The 14,239-nt window shown below is 38.4% G+C and overlaps 1 protein-coding gene, 1 long non-coding RNA gene and 1 pseudogene across 2 annotated transcripts in view; 1 reads left to right on the forward strand and 2 right to left on the reverse strand.

The window, feature by feature from the left end:
• The first annotated feature begins 1,503 nt into the window (after nucleotides 1–1,503).
• On the forward strand, nucleotides 1,504–3,971 carry LOC116707403 (immunoglobulin kappa light chain). The gene is made up of 5 exons (XM_032544725.1): nucleotides 1,504–1,610; nucleotides 1,729–2,442; nucleotides 2,745–2,873; nucleotides 2,960–2,994; nucleotides 3,096–3,971. Exons 1-5 carry the CDS (start codon nucleotides 1,517–1,519, stop codon nucleotides 3,213–3,215), a joined length of 1,092 nt encoding a protein of 363 aa, XP_032400616.1. The 5' UTR covers nucleotides 1,504–1,516; the 3' UTR covers nucleotides 3,216–3,971.
• A 6,884-nt stretch (nucleotides 3,972–10,855) lies between these two features.
• LOC116669453 (uncharacterized) lies at nucleotides 10,856–12,452 on the reverse strand (annotated as a pseudogene).
• A 754-nt stretch (nucleotides 12,453–13,206) lies between these two features.
• The window catches only part of LOC116707420 (uncharacterized), a 20,795-nt gene continuing 19,762 nt past the window's right edge, over nucleotides 13,207–14,239 (reverse strand). The window contains exon 3 of the long non-coding RNA XR_004336510.1: nucleotides 13,207–13,324. This is a non-coding gene — a long non-coding RNA (uncharacterized LOC116707420). The remainder of the gene's footprint in view (nucleotides 13,325–14,239) is intronic.

Raw genomic sequence — 14,239 nt, forward strand, 5'->3', positions numbered from 1 at the left:
TAACTGGTAAAATCTGAAAATGCTTCAACCAAAGGGTTTCCATGAAGTGATACTAAACCACAATCTCCTAGAACAGTTTGGAATGCTCTTGTTCCCATACCACAGCCCGCCTCTGATGTTGTTGGGCATTTACGTGTATCAATTGTAGCAATAAGATGGCACATAAGCAGTAATACAACTTTTGCAATATTACTCATTTGTCGTTATTACGCACAGGTTTTTATTCACTTTAAAGGCGCAGGATAGAAACCCACTTTTCCCAGCTTTATTTTTACCGAACTTCAGATGATTTGATTGACAAGTGGATGGAAACCAAGCTAATCTCGTTGGGTTGGCCGGTCCACCACTTTGATCCAGACTCAAATATGTCAACCTTTATTGGAAGGATTCTCAACAACTATCAGATTGATTTCCAGGGATTTGTTTTTTTTTTTACAGATATCCATGGTGCTTACACGGAACTCTGGTGACTTTTCCTGTAGAATTAGCAGCAGGTCAACATTTTTACTAATCTTATGAAATATGTCAACATCTACTTAACAACACACAACATTACATTTGGTGCAGTCATGATCCCCAGAGGCTGATTCCTGAAGACTTTGGTGATCCCCGGCTCTTCATCTACCATCTCCACCATCAGGTTTGTATTTATGGTTATGAGAGAAATATCTCCACAGGTATTTGATAGATTGCCATGAAATTTGGTACACCCAATCAGCTTCCCCTCAGGATGAATTTTAGTCAAGCTGGTCCCCTAATCTTTCTTTTAACACAATCATCAGGGTTTATTTCCTCTTATAGTTCAACAGACCAAATACCTGCAAAACTAATGACTCAAAAATAATGCTCATTATCACAAGCTATGTATGTAAGCTATATAGCATTTAGCTCCTAACTCCACTGTGCCTGAGCACAGTGGATCGCCTGAATATTTAATAACCATAGCTTGACCTTAATCATTTCTGCACCAGCCAAGGCAGCTAGTGGTTTTCCAAAGTTACTGGCCAATTAGCTTTTTCACTAGCATTGACTTTGTCGTATATTTTGCCCCCCAAAACCGTGAACAACTCACACCAAAACAATATACATTGAAAAATGTCAGTACAAGTAAGAAAAACACATGCACTTTTGATTTTGGGGGGAACTGTCCCTTTAAAATGTGTTAATCTGGGTTGATGTCATAGGCCAAATGACATTCATACAACATAAGTGAGATTCAGTATGTCTTCAAATGTACCAAATCTTTTAATTTACTACTTTTCAGTTGTCTACACTAATCTAACTAAATGTCTGCTAATGCATCTATTTTGGTTGTCTGTTTAATCACACTGGGTTCTCAAAGCCCTTTCAGCCAGTTTGAACCAGTAAAGTTTTTTCTACTGTCGGTCAATGAAAGATTTGAAAATCAACATTGACAATGGAGGGTGCACTGAACATGTGTTTCCAAAATAGGACATTCAGTGTCACTTCTTGTTAGCCAATCAAATGCAGCCCTCTCTTTAAGAGTAGAGAACGGATGAAGGTCCTCCACATTCATCAAGACATTTTCATCACGATGACATCTCTGAAGTTTGCTTTGCATCTGACCTGTCTATGCTTGTGGAGAATGGGTAAGTTGGGTATTTGGTGGGCTGGATGTGTTGGCATTCTTACAAATATATTCTTCACTGATATAATTTCAAATCATTTGCATTAATTGTGCCCTTTTTTGGTCTCTTTTCTATTCAGCTCCGGCATCTACTCAACAACTTGAAACGTCCCCAACTGTGCGTCAGGAGATGGGTTTTATATCAGCTAATGTTGGCAATAGCGTGAAATTACAATGTTTCTATAAGAATTATGGCGCAGCAATGTTCTTCTGGTACAAGCAATCACTGGGACAGAAACCAAGGCTCATCTCAACTTTCTATAAGCATGAGAAAAATGGTACATTTGTTGATGAATTCAAAAACGATCCACGGTTCACATTAGAATCTGAAAATGGAAAGTACCACCTGACAATCTCGGAGTTACGCATTTCTGACTCGGCTACTTACTACTGTGTAAGTATCTATGCCTACGAGTTTCAATTTGTCGAGGGCACCACTGTCAATGTAAAAGGTTCAGGTTTGAAAATCCAAGCTACAGTTCATCAGTCAGTGTCTGAGAGCATCCAGCCAGGAGGCTCTGTGACTCTCAACTGTACAGTACACACTGGGACCTGTGACGGAGAACACAGTGTTTACTGGTTCAAGAAGTCAGAAGAATCTCAGCCAGGACTCATTTACACCCATGGAGGCAGGACTGATCAGTGTGAGAGGAAACCCAACACACAAACACACACCTGTGTCTACAACCTGCCTATCAACAACCTGAGTCTTTCTCCTAATATGACCTACTACTGTGCTGTTGCCTCATGTGGACATATTCTGTTTGGAAACGGGACAAAGCTGGATTTACTGGGTAAGTAATGTAAAATTCTAGCAAAGACCTTTTGTGTGAAATTTAACATAAACACAGAAATAACAGCTAAAAGCTGTAACCCGACTTATATGTGATTTTTGAGGCCAATACTGATACCCATAGTGGGACACAAATTAACTTTTCAGTGTTCTATGGTGGACAAACCTAGTTTCTTGTTACCAATCATCTGCCATACACACCAGTGCTGATATATCTGACTGCAATAAGCCAATGTTGGTGGATTTATCAATCTAGCTTTAACAACAGATTTGTAAATTCTCTTGATGTCTGGCTCTCTGCAGATAAGGTGGAATCTCCCAAATCTCTTGTGTATTTCTTGAGCGCAGCTTTGGCTTTCACCACCATCCTGGTTATTTTATTGTCCTTCTCAGTGTACAAGGTGAATAAGAGAAACAGCTGCAAATGTACAGGTACAGTAACTCGTACTGTTTTTATCAAATCGCATGTTTTCACTGAGGATGCCTTTAACATGAAGAACTTTTTCCACGTTTCACAGAGTGTCAAACAGCTTCCAAAACAGCAAATGCAGAGGTAAATATTATCTAAAATAATTGCCATAGTCTGACACAATTAGTTGTGTTGTGTCAACTTCTTTCTCTTATGTACTGTATTGCTATTAATTCTGTTACCAGGGTTACCAAGATGGAGACAACCTCCATTATGCTGCGTTAAGGGATCCCAGAACCAACAGATCAAGAAAAGAAAGAGACAACACTGTCAGTGAATGTGTGTACTCCAGTGTAAGGCAGTAGAATTTGGTAGGCTTTGTGATGAACACCTGTTTTGTCCACACCTGTTAAAATATCGTCAATGTTGGGTTAGAACTTTGTACGTCCAAAATCGTTTTTCAGAAAATTATAATAAGAGCATGTTTTGAAACATTTTACCGCGCCATTTACCTCGAACGAAGTAAAAATTTGTAAATGACAAAATATGGAGAAAAAGGGTTTCTGCCCTATAGCTACGATATTGAGAAATGATGTAGATTTTCTTGAAACAAAAATTTTCAGAAATGTCTACATTTTCTAAATATTAATTCCGATACATACATGTATAACTACTTAAACAACCTTGTCCCATGACAGTACAGCTTTCTGATGTGGGTTTTTGATGTGCCGGCGAAGCTGCCATATTTCCACTCTCATTATTCGAGTTGTTTCAGTCTCTTACTGCTGGACTACTGAAAACACGAGATGTATGCCTACCATTTCATTTGCAAAGTAAAACCTTAACCATTGACAATGTTTACATGTCACAGAACCAGACAACATATTATTCTCCATTCCAGGTGAAGTACTGTATGCTTTAGTCTTTGCATGTTTTTGTACATGTTGCTACCCACCCACTGATGTAAGAATCTTTGTCTAACTTCCCTTGTGGTCTGCCATAAAAATGGAGACAGTACAGATGCTTTGTGAAGGGTCGGACATACGATTAGTTTTTGTTTTCATGTGGTTCCAAATAGAATGTCTTCACGTTGTAATACAAAGTTTTATTTTATTTTTAAATATGTTGTGGTTGTTGTTTTATATTCCATTGTTTCCAAGAAAACAAATAAATATTAATAAACTATGAATAGTCCCAAGTTTAGCACTGTCATGTCAGAAAGGTTAGGAACAACTACAGCAATACTGCTGTGGTAATATGATTCTTATTGTGGGTTTGAAGTTTTTAAAAGGCATCACAACGTTTTCCTCACTCTACTCTCAAGCAAAAAGCCACTAACCACCATCGAAACAGATCACAATCAGGCAACCACTGCTGCACACATCAGGATTCAATCTGTGAAAGCACTACCTCCAAATGTGTGCGTCGTGCGTTCCCCTGAACACACCTGGAAATGTTTGCAAGCCGGAAGCCAGTGAGGAATTGTGTGCTTGGTGGTGCAATAGCCCCTTGTTGACAGTTCAAAATAAAAGTGGCTGGTGTCGCTACGTCACCCTCTTAAAGTCAACAGAGTTTGTAGTGACAAGAACGGATATGCACATGGAATTTTGGAACTTAGCAAAATAGAGTTAAACCCGAAAAAACATAAAATAAGAAGCTTATTTTCACATTCTGTCTTGTGTATTAAATTTTTCTTTGGAAACAACCAATTAGCTTAGACATTTTATCTATGTCTTGATGGTCAATAGCAGGTTGTAGTGATTAAACCCGTCCTCTTGTTTGTTGGGTTTGCCAGCTTTGAAGACTAACATGAAACCCACTGAGGTAAGGGTGACTAGCTTGCTAGCTTATAAGACATAACACGTAAATATGACAGTTTAGGGGCTGTTAGAAATCCAATCTGTTCCCCTTGCTTTATGCTAATCCAGGCTATAATGTTGCTGGACTTAACATAGAGAGATGAAAGTGACATTAAACTCCTCTAAGGCAGCAAATAAAAGGATTTCAAAAATACAAGTCAAACATTCTGCAATTAGAACTTTGACTACAGTTTACAGCAACTCTTTGCTGCAGTATTCAAATTCAGTCAAAATAGGTCAGTTGACCAGGTGTAGGCGTATATGTTGGGGGAATAATAATGCCGAAGAACAGGGTGGAGTAATTAGGCTTTCTCCCTGTGCTTAGGAGCAAAGCCTTATATGAAATAGCCTTGTAAATGATGCGCTGTTTTCACTGTGAACACAGAGATGAAGCACTTACTGAGACCTGTTGACCTTTATCCCCATGCTTTTGTGCTTTTATTTCCGCAGCATTGGTGGTTTCAGCAGGATGTAGAGGTGTTAGTACAGTAGCATTTTTGGATCTCACTGTTTTAGAAGGTTTGCGTCTGACTTCTGCCCAAATCCTTAAAACTGAATTCACTTTCCGCGGGTACCAGTGGTGTCTTGGTAGGTGGTTATATTGTGACTTCAACCTAACCCCCACAAGCAATGTCATTTTAAGGGTATTTTTTCCAGAGTTTGCCCTTAAGACAGGGCTTCTCCCTAGACTTGGTTCCGTTTTAAATTTCATGTATATTATGTTGAAAACTTTCCTCTCAAAAAACAACATCATCAAGCCTTTGAGCAAGTGCCTGAAAACAACGACTTGGTTCCATTTAGCGGACAAAGCGCTAGCCTTCTACGATATGAGTAAACGAGGAAGAAATGGGACGTTGCGGAATCTATAGAAATAGATGGACAAGTTAACAAAACATTGGACTCCAACATGAGAAACCACTAATTGCTTCCTTTTTCCAATTGACAGCATTATCTAAAGCATGACCACCATTTTTTCCGAACCTAAACACAAAGCATGACAACCAAGGTCCCCTAACCTTAACAACGTAGTAGTTTTTACCCCAACAACACTATTTGCCTTAATTGAAAAATAACTTATTTTGAACCAAAATAACCAAACGTTACCATGGCATGATAAAACTGACTGATTTCACAGTGTACTGTAACAGTTTTATAATAGCTCACACTAATGTTGTTGTCCTGCCAATAGCTGCATCAGATCAAAAAAATGCTGTGTCTATCTGCTGTGTCATTTAATTTGGGGGGCTTCTGAAATGTCACTGGTCCTTCTGAGAATGCAGACAAGAAGGGTTTTACTGTTTTTAATGTGCAGTGGTTTTGATTGGTTTGGGTTTGTTCATTTCTAGGAAGAAAGTCTTCGGGTTGTTGAACTTGATGATAACCGTATCTGAACTCATTCAAACCCCAAACAGGGAAGGTGTGTAAATGTCATGTGAAACACATGGGGCCAACAGCACTATCCTGTAGGGAAGAGAACTGTGGATCAAACATGCACACACAAACTCATATCATTGTTGCCTTCCAACTTTTAATTGTTTATTGATCATTAATGCAGCCATAGTCACAGTTCAATAAAACCCAAATCCTTTGTTGTTAAAAAAATAGGTGGTAGTAAAAGCGAAAAAAGAAAAATAAAGGAAAACAATAAAAGTGACTTGTACTGGCAGTATTCATGCTGAGCATCTAAATTCTGCTTGGTTTTTAAGTCATAAAACATCTATTCCATTAGTATTTAAATATAAATAATTGTGACATGCATGGTTGCACACAGACAAAACGTATTTCTAAATATGCACATGAGAAAAAAAACGAGGAGTGATTTGAATTTTGTCTCAGACACCAATGACTTTATATAACTTAAAGAAAACACAAAAACAAAAGAACAAATTATTTTTCAAACCTGGACTATACATCTTATAGTATCACCTCCGAGGGGAGGCACTAAGAAAAATCCTTGTCTTACTCCAAAGTCAAAATGTTAAATAAGTAGCAGTTCTACTGCCTTTACACTGTAGTTACACACATTCACGTCCATGGGGGACCCTCCGTCCTCTTGATCTGTTTGGACAGAGTCGGCACTCTTAAAGCAGCATAATAACAGGTTTTTCAGCATGTTGTGTAAACCTGGTAACAAAATTATTAGAGGACCAATATTTTGTTCTTTGACCCGAAAAAGAAAAACAAGTGAAAAAGGATTCAAGTGAGCAAATGAAAAAAAGGTCGATCAGTTAGTGTATAGGTTTTTATTCACCTTTGCGTTGCTGTTGCGGGGGGGATCTGATACATTTGACTTCAGACTATGGTTGGGAACCAGAAAAAAAAAAAACTCTTTTGTGATAAAAGCCAAAATTACTGTGATACAAAGTCATAACAAACTAGCAGGTACACATTAGTTGGCGGCGTGTCTCTGGTTCTTCATGCACCTGTGGAGAGCCAGTTTAAAACACTCAGGTTGGTGGGTGAAGTCGAGAGTTACACTCAAGACAATACACCAAGAGACAAGAGTCCACTCATCTGTAGAGAGACGGACATCAAAGACAGTATCTGTCATCAGGTTCTATTCTAATACCGAAATATATTGTAGAAGGTGCTCAGAGTATGCATGTAAAAGAAAATCAATGCTGATAGTTTTTGTAAAATTAAATTCAGAGTTCCCTAGAATCAAATTGTTTTTTGTTCCACCAATGAGGACATTAGATTAATTTCTAGTTATATTGGTACCGCCAAAGGCGGGACAAGACAACGTCATATTGGTTAACCGTAAACCAAAAAAGAATTGAATCAGGAAAAGGCCTCGGTCACAGCACTTACTAAATGAGTACTACGAGTCAAGCAACAACCTCGGCTAGAAAAGTCCCTTACCTTCTACTCCAGCTTGTCCCGTTTCCAACAGAATGTGTACACATGAGGAAAGCACATAGTTAGTAGTGTCCAGCATGGGAAACGATCAGACTCTTCATCGGCCAGCTGAGACAAGGTTGTGTTATGTGTGTTGGGTTTCCTCTCACACTGATCAGTCCTGTACTCCAGGGGTGTAAATGAGTGCCGGTGAGATTCTTCTGAACTCTCTTTGAACCAGAAACCACTGTGTTCTCCATCACACGGTCCCTAAGTGTGGTTGTACTGTACAGTTGAGAGTCACAGAGCTCTGGCTCTGGATGCTCTCAGACGCTGACTGGTGGACCGTAGCTGGGATGTTTAGCTTGAACGTTTACATCGACTAAAATGCTCTCGCCGAAATTTCTAACGTGTATAGATAGCAACCATGCCAGGAGTAAGTGGCCGAGCTGCAGTCGGAAAGCGCACTTCTGTGATTCAGGTGATTTGCCATTTTCAACATTAGTGTTAAAAGTGAGTCGTTTGTGAATTCATTGATAAAAAGTAACCTTTTTGTCGTACATAGTAGAACAGTAGAGATGAGCTGATGTTTCTGTCCAGAGTTTGCTTTTATACACAATAAAGTCTGGCAGGCAACGGCACCTTCAAAGAAACATTGCAAAGTCAAGTTTTCCCCATCTTTGACTGATACAAAAAATGTGTCTCTGGCTGACAGAAAAGACAATTTCCGTTCAGTCGTCTGAGCTGAAATGAAAAAACAGAAGAAAAAAAAAAACGAATATGTAATTTAATGTGACAGAGTTCAGGCTATTCTGCTGTACAAGCAGTGATCGTACACATTAAGATACAGTTTGACTTACAAAAATGCAACTTACCCATTTCGGCCCGGAACAGACATAGACAGTGGAGGAAGAGAGCAAACACTGGAGATGTCATTGTGTCAATTTGCTGTATGTGTGTTGAAATGAAAAGGAGGAGTGGATTTTTTTTCTTGCTCTTTAAGAGACAAGACTGCATTTGATTGGCTAACATGAAGTGACTCTGTACTCCGTGTCTATTTAGGAAACCTTGCGCTCTTAGCCGCAAATAGTGGGCCCATTTCTTTTCTTGTTTTTCTAAAGGAAGGTTTGACGTGTGTGTAAGAGATATGTGGGCCCCTAACCTAATGAAGTAAAAAAAAACAGGTCCCCATTTTTGCATGACATTTTAAAATTAGTCAAAGATAAATATTCTTTACAACCTTTTAAATACAGTTACAAGATCAAGCAGAAAAAAAAGAAAAAACAAGTCAATTTTCTTAAATAACTAAAGTTGGAAAAAGTCTTTAACTTTTAAAAACTATGCACGTATTAAGTGAAAAAGAATGTGGGTGCGTTACATATAGACAATTTGCATTAATTAAGGGGAAAGCTTAGTTTGAAAATATCAATGAAGTTCCAGTAAACCAGAGCACAATTTCTCCCATCCCAGTAATGCTGTGTGGACTAGCTAGACCTTCCTTTGCAACACTGTGGAGGAAGGTCTGGCGGATGGGAGTACTAGCCTCAGTGCCCACTGTATGATCGATGCAACCTTAATACAAGTCGGTTAGTCATGTGTTTTCTAGCTTTGGGTGCGACTTGGCATGTAAAGTGTCAATGAAGTGCTGCTTTACATTTAGACATTGCCACTGATTAAGATAAAGCTAAACTATCCGCGTGTGGGGGTGTCATGGTTGTTGACCTTAAATCACCTTGGGTAAGGATGCGAGCATGGTCTGAGGGATGAACCATGAAATGGCTTTGTAGTAAAGCCATCCAGTGGTTTCAGTGGTTATAGCAGCAACATGACCACACAGGGTAGCTCAGTATTCATTTGTGTAGATGGTTAAAGGGATTGTATAACCTTTGTTTTTTTTGAAAGACGAAACAAGCTTGTCAATCTGACATCAACCACTTTCCTAAGTACTTATAATGATATACTTTATTATTAGATTTTATTAAGAGAGTGAATCAGGGAAAAGGAGCATCAATCCTCCGACTCTAGTGAAATGAATGCATTTTGTCTTTTTGGAATCAAGATGAGCCTTTTTTAAATGTAATAAAGGAGTTTGGAGGGTTTTGAAAAGGACAGATCGAATTTGGTGAATTGATTTTTTTTAGTACAAATATGGAATATAAGATGTCAACATAAAAATTTGAATTTATTTAATTTAAAAGTATCCCCGCTGGAAGATGTTTCTATTGATGTATTTTCTTATATTGATACATGCATTATAACCTACACCCAAGGGTTGTACATGTCTGGATGAAAATTGAAAAGTGGGCTGTACGGGGTGACTTTTTTAAACGAGGGAGGGTGCACTCTGGTAATGTTTTGGTTCAAAACCAGAATCCCTGCACCTGCTCAGCAACAGTCAATTTAACAAGACCTCATTAATTTGCATTGTGTATTAAAAAACCAGCAAGCAGGGGAAAGATAATTTGGTTTGAGCATGTGCGGTTGTTCCTGTGCCATTGTTACCTTAAAACAGTCACGTTTTCACCACTTGTCGACTCATGTGTGGCCAATAAAAAACGATTAAGATTAAGACAGAGATCGCTACACAGGGAGTAGTAAACACTCATGCCTAAAGGGTCCGAAGTGAGTTCTTCTTTTTGGCACACCAGGCTCTGTGGTAGTTGGATTTTGATACATATAGCTACACGAGACAATTTATCAGCCAATTGTTTGCCTCATAAAGTTCGTAAACCAGCAAATCTCACCAAACCTTGACATTATCTCCAAATTTCACTTGGGATTAAAATATCATCTTCTTTATTTTTCTTTAAATCATCCTCATCTTGTTGTGCCTCCTTGTTCAGTCCGCCTCTTTCACCCCAAAAAATGTGTAACACACTTTTCAGCTCAAATGCAGAATGGAAGATGGCCTGAGGCAGACTGTTGAAATGTGAACAGAGGACAAAAAAACAACTAATGAATCACTTCAATCTCATTGGTTTCACCCACAGTGGCAGAATTCACCAATTGTTCATTGGAGGGATGTTCAATTTAAGGCCTTGCATGTATTGTATTATTACATACTATATATTCTGAAACTCAAAGGGTTGCATGAATATATTAACTTTATTGATCACTATGAAATAGCATGGATATACAAAAAACATAACAGTACAGATTTGGTTGGTTGAGTTGAACATACTTATTCTCAAATTCCAGTGACTCCGATAACATTGTTAAATTCAATGGCATGTTTTTAAATTTCTTGCTTTTCTACAAGGTTGCGCATCGAACTACAGTATAATTAATATTAGAGGAAGAGGTCATGGCTATGCTAAACATAAGAGAAAAAGGGTGTGTAGGTAGGTGGTTATGCAAACTAAATCACTTGGGTAGGGTCAAGAAAACACATATGATGTATAAAAAAAACTACAGGTGTGTGAATAAATAAGTACTCAAGTTTATTTACACAGAGTACACACATCATCATGGTGTGTGTTTTGTGTTCTTGATCTGTTGGGCAGGTTGTCACTTAAAGCAGCATAATGAAGGCTGTCGGCATCTCTGAAACCCTGGTAACACAAATGTAGAAGTGGATTAGAAAATCAAATTAAAAAACAATATGAAACAAATGTATTGTTGTGGAATAATTAAATAAGGGATTTGTAATCTTGCTTGAGACTCTGTTGTAAAAGGAAAAGAAATGCTTTTTCATTCAAGTATGTTTAGTAAATATAACCAGGTACAAACAGTGTCACTTACCTAGTACAGTGGTAGCGTCTTCTCTGGTTGTGCTTTGAAAAGTAGAAAGCCAGTTAAAACCACCAGGAATGGTGGTAAATATTAAAGCACACTCAGAACACAACAGAGAAAAAGAGAGTCTGCCTTATGTAGAGCAGACGCACAGCAGAAACAGAGCTTTTAGCTTTATCTTTGTGTTCATATACAAAGTGTTAGGAAAGCAACCCAAAAATACCTAGTCATCAAATGATCTTGAACGTTGTGTTCTATTTCATCTTAAATAGGAAGAATGAAGAAGTACCTATCAGATGCCAACAACTGCCTAGAAAGTCCTTTACCTTCTAACTCCAGCTTTTCCCGTCCCAAACAGAATGTGTCCACATGAGGCAAAGGCACAGTAGAGTCCAGAGTCCCAGATGAGAAAGATTCAACTCTCATTCGGCAGCTTGTAGACACAGGTGTGTGTTTGGTGTTGGGTTTCCTCTCACACTGAGCAGTCCTGCCTCCATGGGTGTAAATGAGTCCTGGCTGAGATTCTTCTGGACTTCTTGAACCAGTAAAAACTGTGTTCTCCATCACAGGCCCAGTGTAGTAAGTTGAGATTCACAGAGCCTCCTGGCTGGATGCTCTTCAGACGTGGACTGGTGGACCGTAGCTGGGACCTTCAGACCGAACCTTCTACATTGATAATGGTGCCCTCAGCAAAGTCCAAGACCATTGGCGCGCTACTTGCACAGTTAGTAAGTAGCCGAGTCTGAGATGTTTAAATCAAAAAATTGTCAAGTGTTTTTTTTTCTTCAGTATCCAATGCGAAGCGTGAATTTTTCTTAAATCATTATAAAAGTGTTTTAAACCAAACAACGTAGAAGCTTGAGACGAGTCTTGGTTTCTGTCCGGAGTTTGCTTATACCAGTAAAGCCTGTAGCAGTCTTCACAGAAACATCTCGTAAAGTTACATTGTCTCCACATTAGCTTATATAAAAAGTCTCTCTTGACGAACAGATGAACAATCCTGAACAGACATATGAGTGAAGCTGATGAAGTGAAAGGGAGACAAAACAATGCATGATTAAGAATAAAATGAAAATTAAATCATACAGCATAAAATAATATGGCAGCATTTGTGAGAAGCTTTAAAGTTAAAAAACACAGCAGCTGCAGCCACAAAAAAACAAACTCACCCATTTTGCCCAAGAAAAAAACAGTCAGATACCAGAGAAACTTTGGAGATGTTATATCTTCGGAATCTGTGTTGAATGAGAAAATCGCGACCTTTCTTCACTCTTAAGAGACAAGATCGTGCGTTGATTGGCCAGCCTGAAGGGACACTCTAAGTCCTCCTTATGGGAAACATGATCACATGCTCACTGTCATCTATAGTAGTCTGGTTGATGAGATTCACATGGTGTGAGGGATATAAAGAAAATAATGACTCTTACCATGGTATTTATTTAGCAATGGGGGTAAAATAAATTACAGGTTGTAAGTTTATGCACCATAATGCTTACAGTGGAGTCTAATCAGCTCAGCACGGTAGTCATTATCTCTAGAAGATAAGGTAAAATGCAGGTCTGATGTTTGTGATAAAGTTGAGTATTAAATTCGTCTAGAAGTAAAAAAATCTATCCTTATATGGTTTTGGAGAAATTTGCTGAACTTACCCAACTTTAAATATAAGTTTAAAGCTATAGTGCGTAGTTTCTGTTGTCCATGTGAAATAAGCTTGATCGGTACGCGCCTCCACCCTTCCTCCACGTAGTAGCTAGTAGATAAGGAGGACACGGAGGATTAAAAAAACATGATGGACTCATCAGAAGAGGTAATTATCTTCACTTGAGGAATGACAGGATGACAAAATCTTCTGAACATAGTCATAGTTGCTAAAGTCTTATCTAACTTTGGAGCTACTCATTTGGTGGCCCTAGTGGCTTGCATTTTTTTAAAAATGAGTGGAACAATTACATTTAGTATGACCAGATATTTAATAAATATTTTAAATAACACAAAACAAGTACATGGTGGTAGGTAATACATCTGATTTCATATACTGCTTTAGCCTGGTCATGTGACAAGTAGCTCTCACCTGAGACCATTGTCGACGCACATGCAGGACGCAAACAAAAGTCAAAGTATTTTTTTTTCACCCTTTAATTTATGGACAGTGTTACATTGTGTGAGAGATGATTTGCTCCAAGTGAGAATGTTGCGTGTGAAATTGAACACTACAGTAGGCTATTAGCCAATGTTGTTTTAATAAAAAAACTTTTGCACAAAGCAAGCCGATCCACTCTTCCATGTTGATTAGAGCATTAAAATGAGAAAAAATAATGGGACAAAAAGAAATCAAGGGGCCTATTTTCTGTACTGTGTTACTTTGTTCGCATCTTTAAAAACCAGATCTAACATTGCGAACAACAACCTGTCACCGTCTTTTAGACTGACTACTAGTTTGGGTGTTGACATTTTCTTTAGTCTGTGGCCCAATTGGTAAATTAGCTCTTTGTCTAACACACTGTAAGTGAAAGTGTTTAAAAGCATGAATAAGATAAGAGTAGATCCAGCTGTTCCTGGTCCCCGTTGAATCAGCATCTTTACATTGCATGTACAGGAGTTTTCTACCAGGAAGTTATTGATTTTTAAATGTCAGCAGTTTTTGTCTGATGTCTGTCCAAACGTCTCAAAATGCCTGTTGCAACTAGTCTATATCAATCATTGATTTAGTTATCATAGCATTTAAACATGAATGTTCCTAAGAATTAGCCTTTTTGTTTTAAAGTATTGGTATTTCTATTAAACGGGATTAGTCCTTGGCTTTGTTTTAGAGGTCTTAGGCAGTAAATAGCATCTATGTGGGAGTGCAACGAGCTACATCACTGCTGGAAAACAACAGCAGAGCTGTCTGACGAGACAAAAGCAAAATCGTGGGGGGTGAAGGTGAAATGGTTCTCACTGTAGTGAAGAGAAGCGCGTCA

This window comes from Etheostoma spectabile, chromosome 19 (genome assembly GCF_008692095.1).
Source record: "Etheostoma spectabile isolate EspeVRDwgs_2016 chromosome 19, UIUC_Espe_1.0, whole genome shotgun sequence".
NCBI lineage: Eukaryota > Metazoa > Chordata > Actinopteri > Perciformes > Percidae > Etheostoma > Etheostoma spectabile.

Coding starts and splice junctions, on each gene's coding strand:
- LOC116707403 (XM_032544725.1), top strand. CDS start 1,517: ATGAAGGTCCTCCACATTCATCAAGACATTTTCATCACGATGACATCT. Junction 1,611..1,728: donor TCTATGCTTGTGGAGAATGG/GTAAGTTGGGTA, acceptor TTTTCTATTCAG/CTCCGGCATCTACTCAACAA. Junction 2,874..2,959: donor AAACAGCTGCAAATGTACAG/GTACAGTAACTC, acceptor CACGTTTCACAG/AGTGTCAAACAGCTTCCAAA.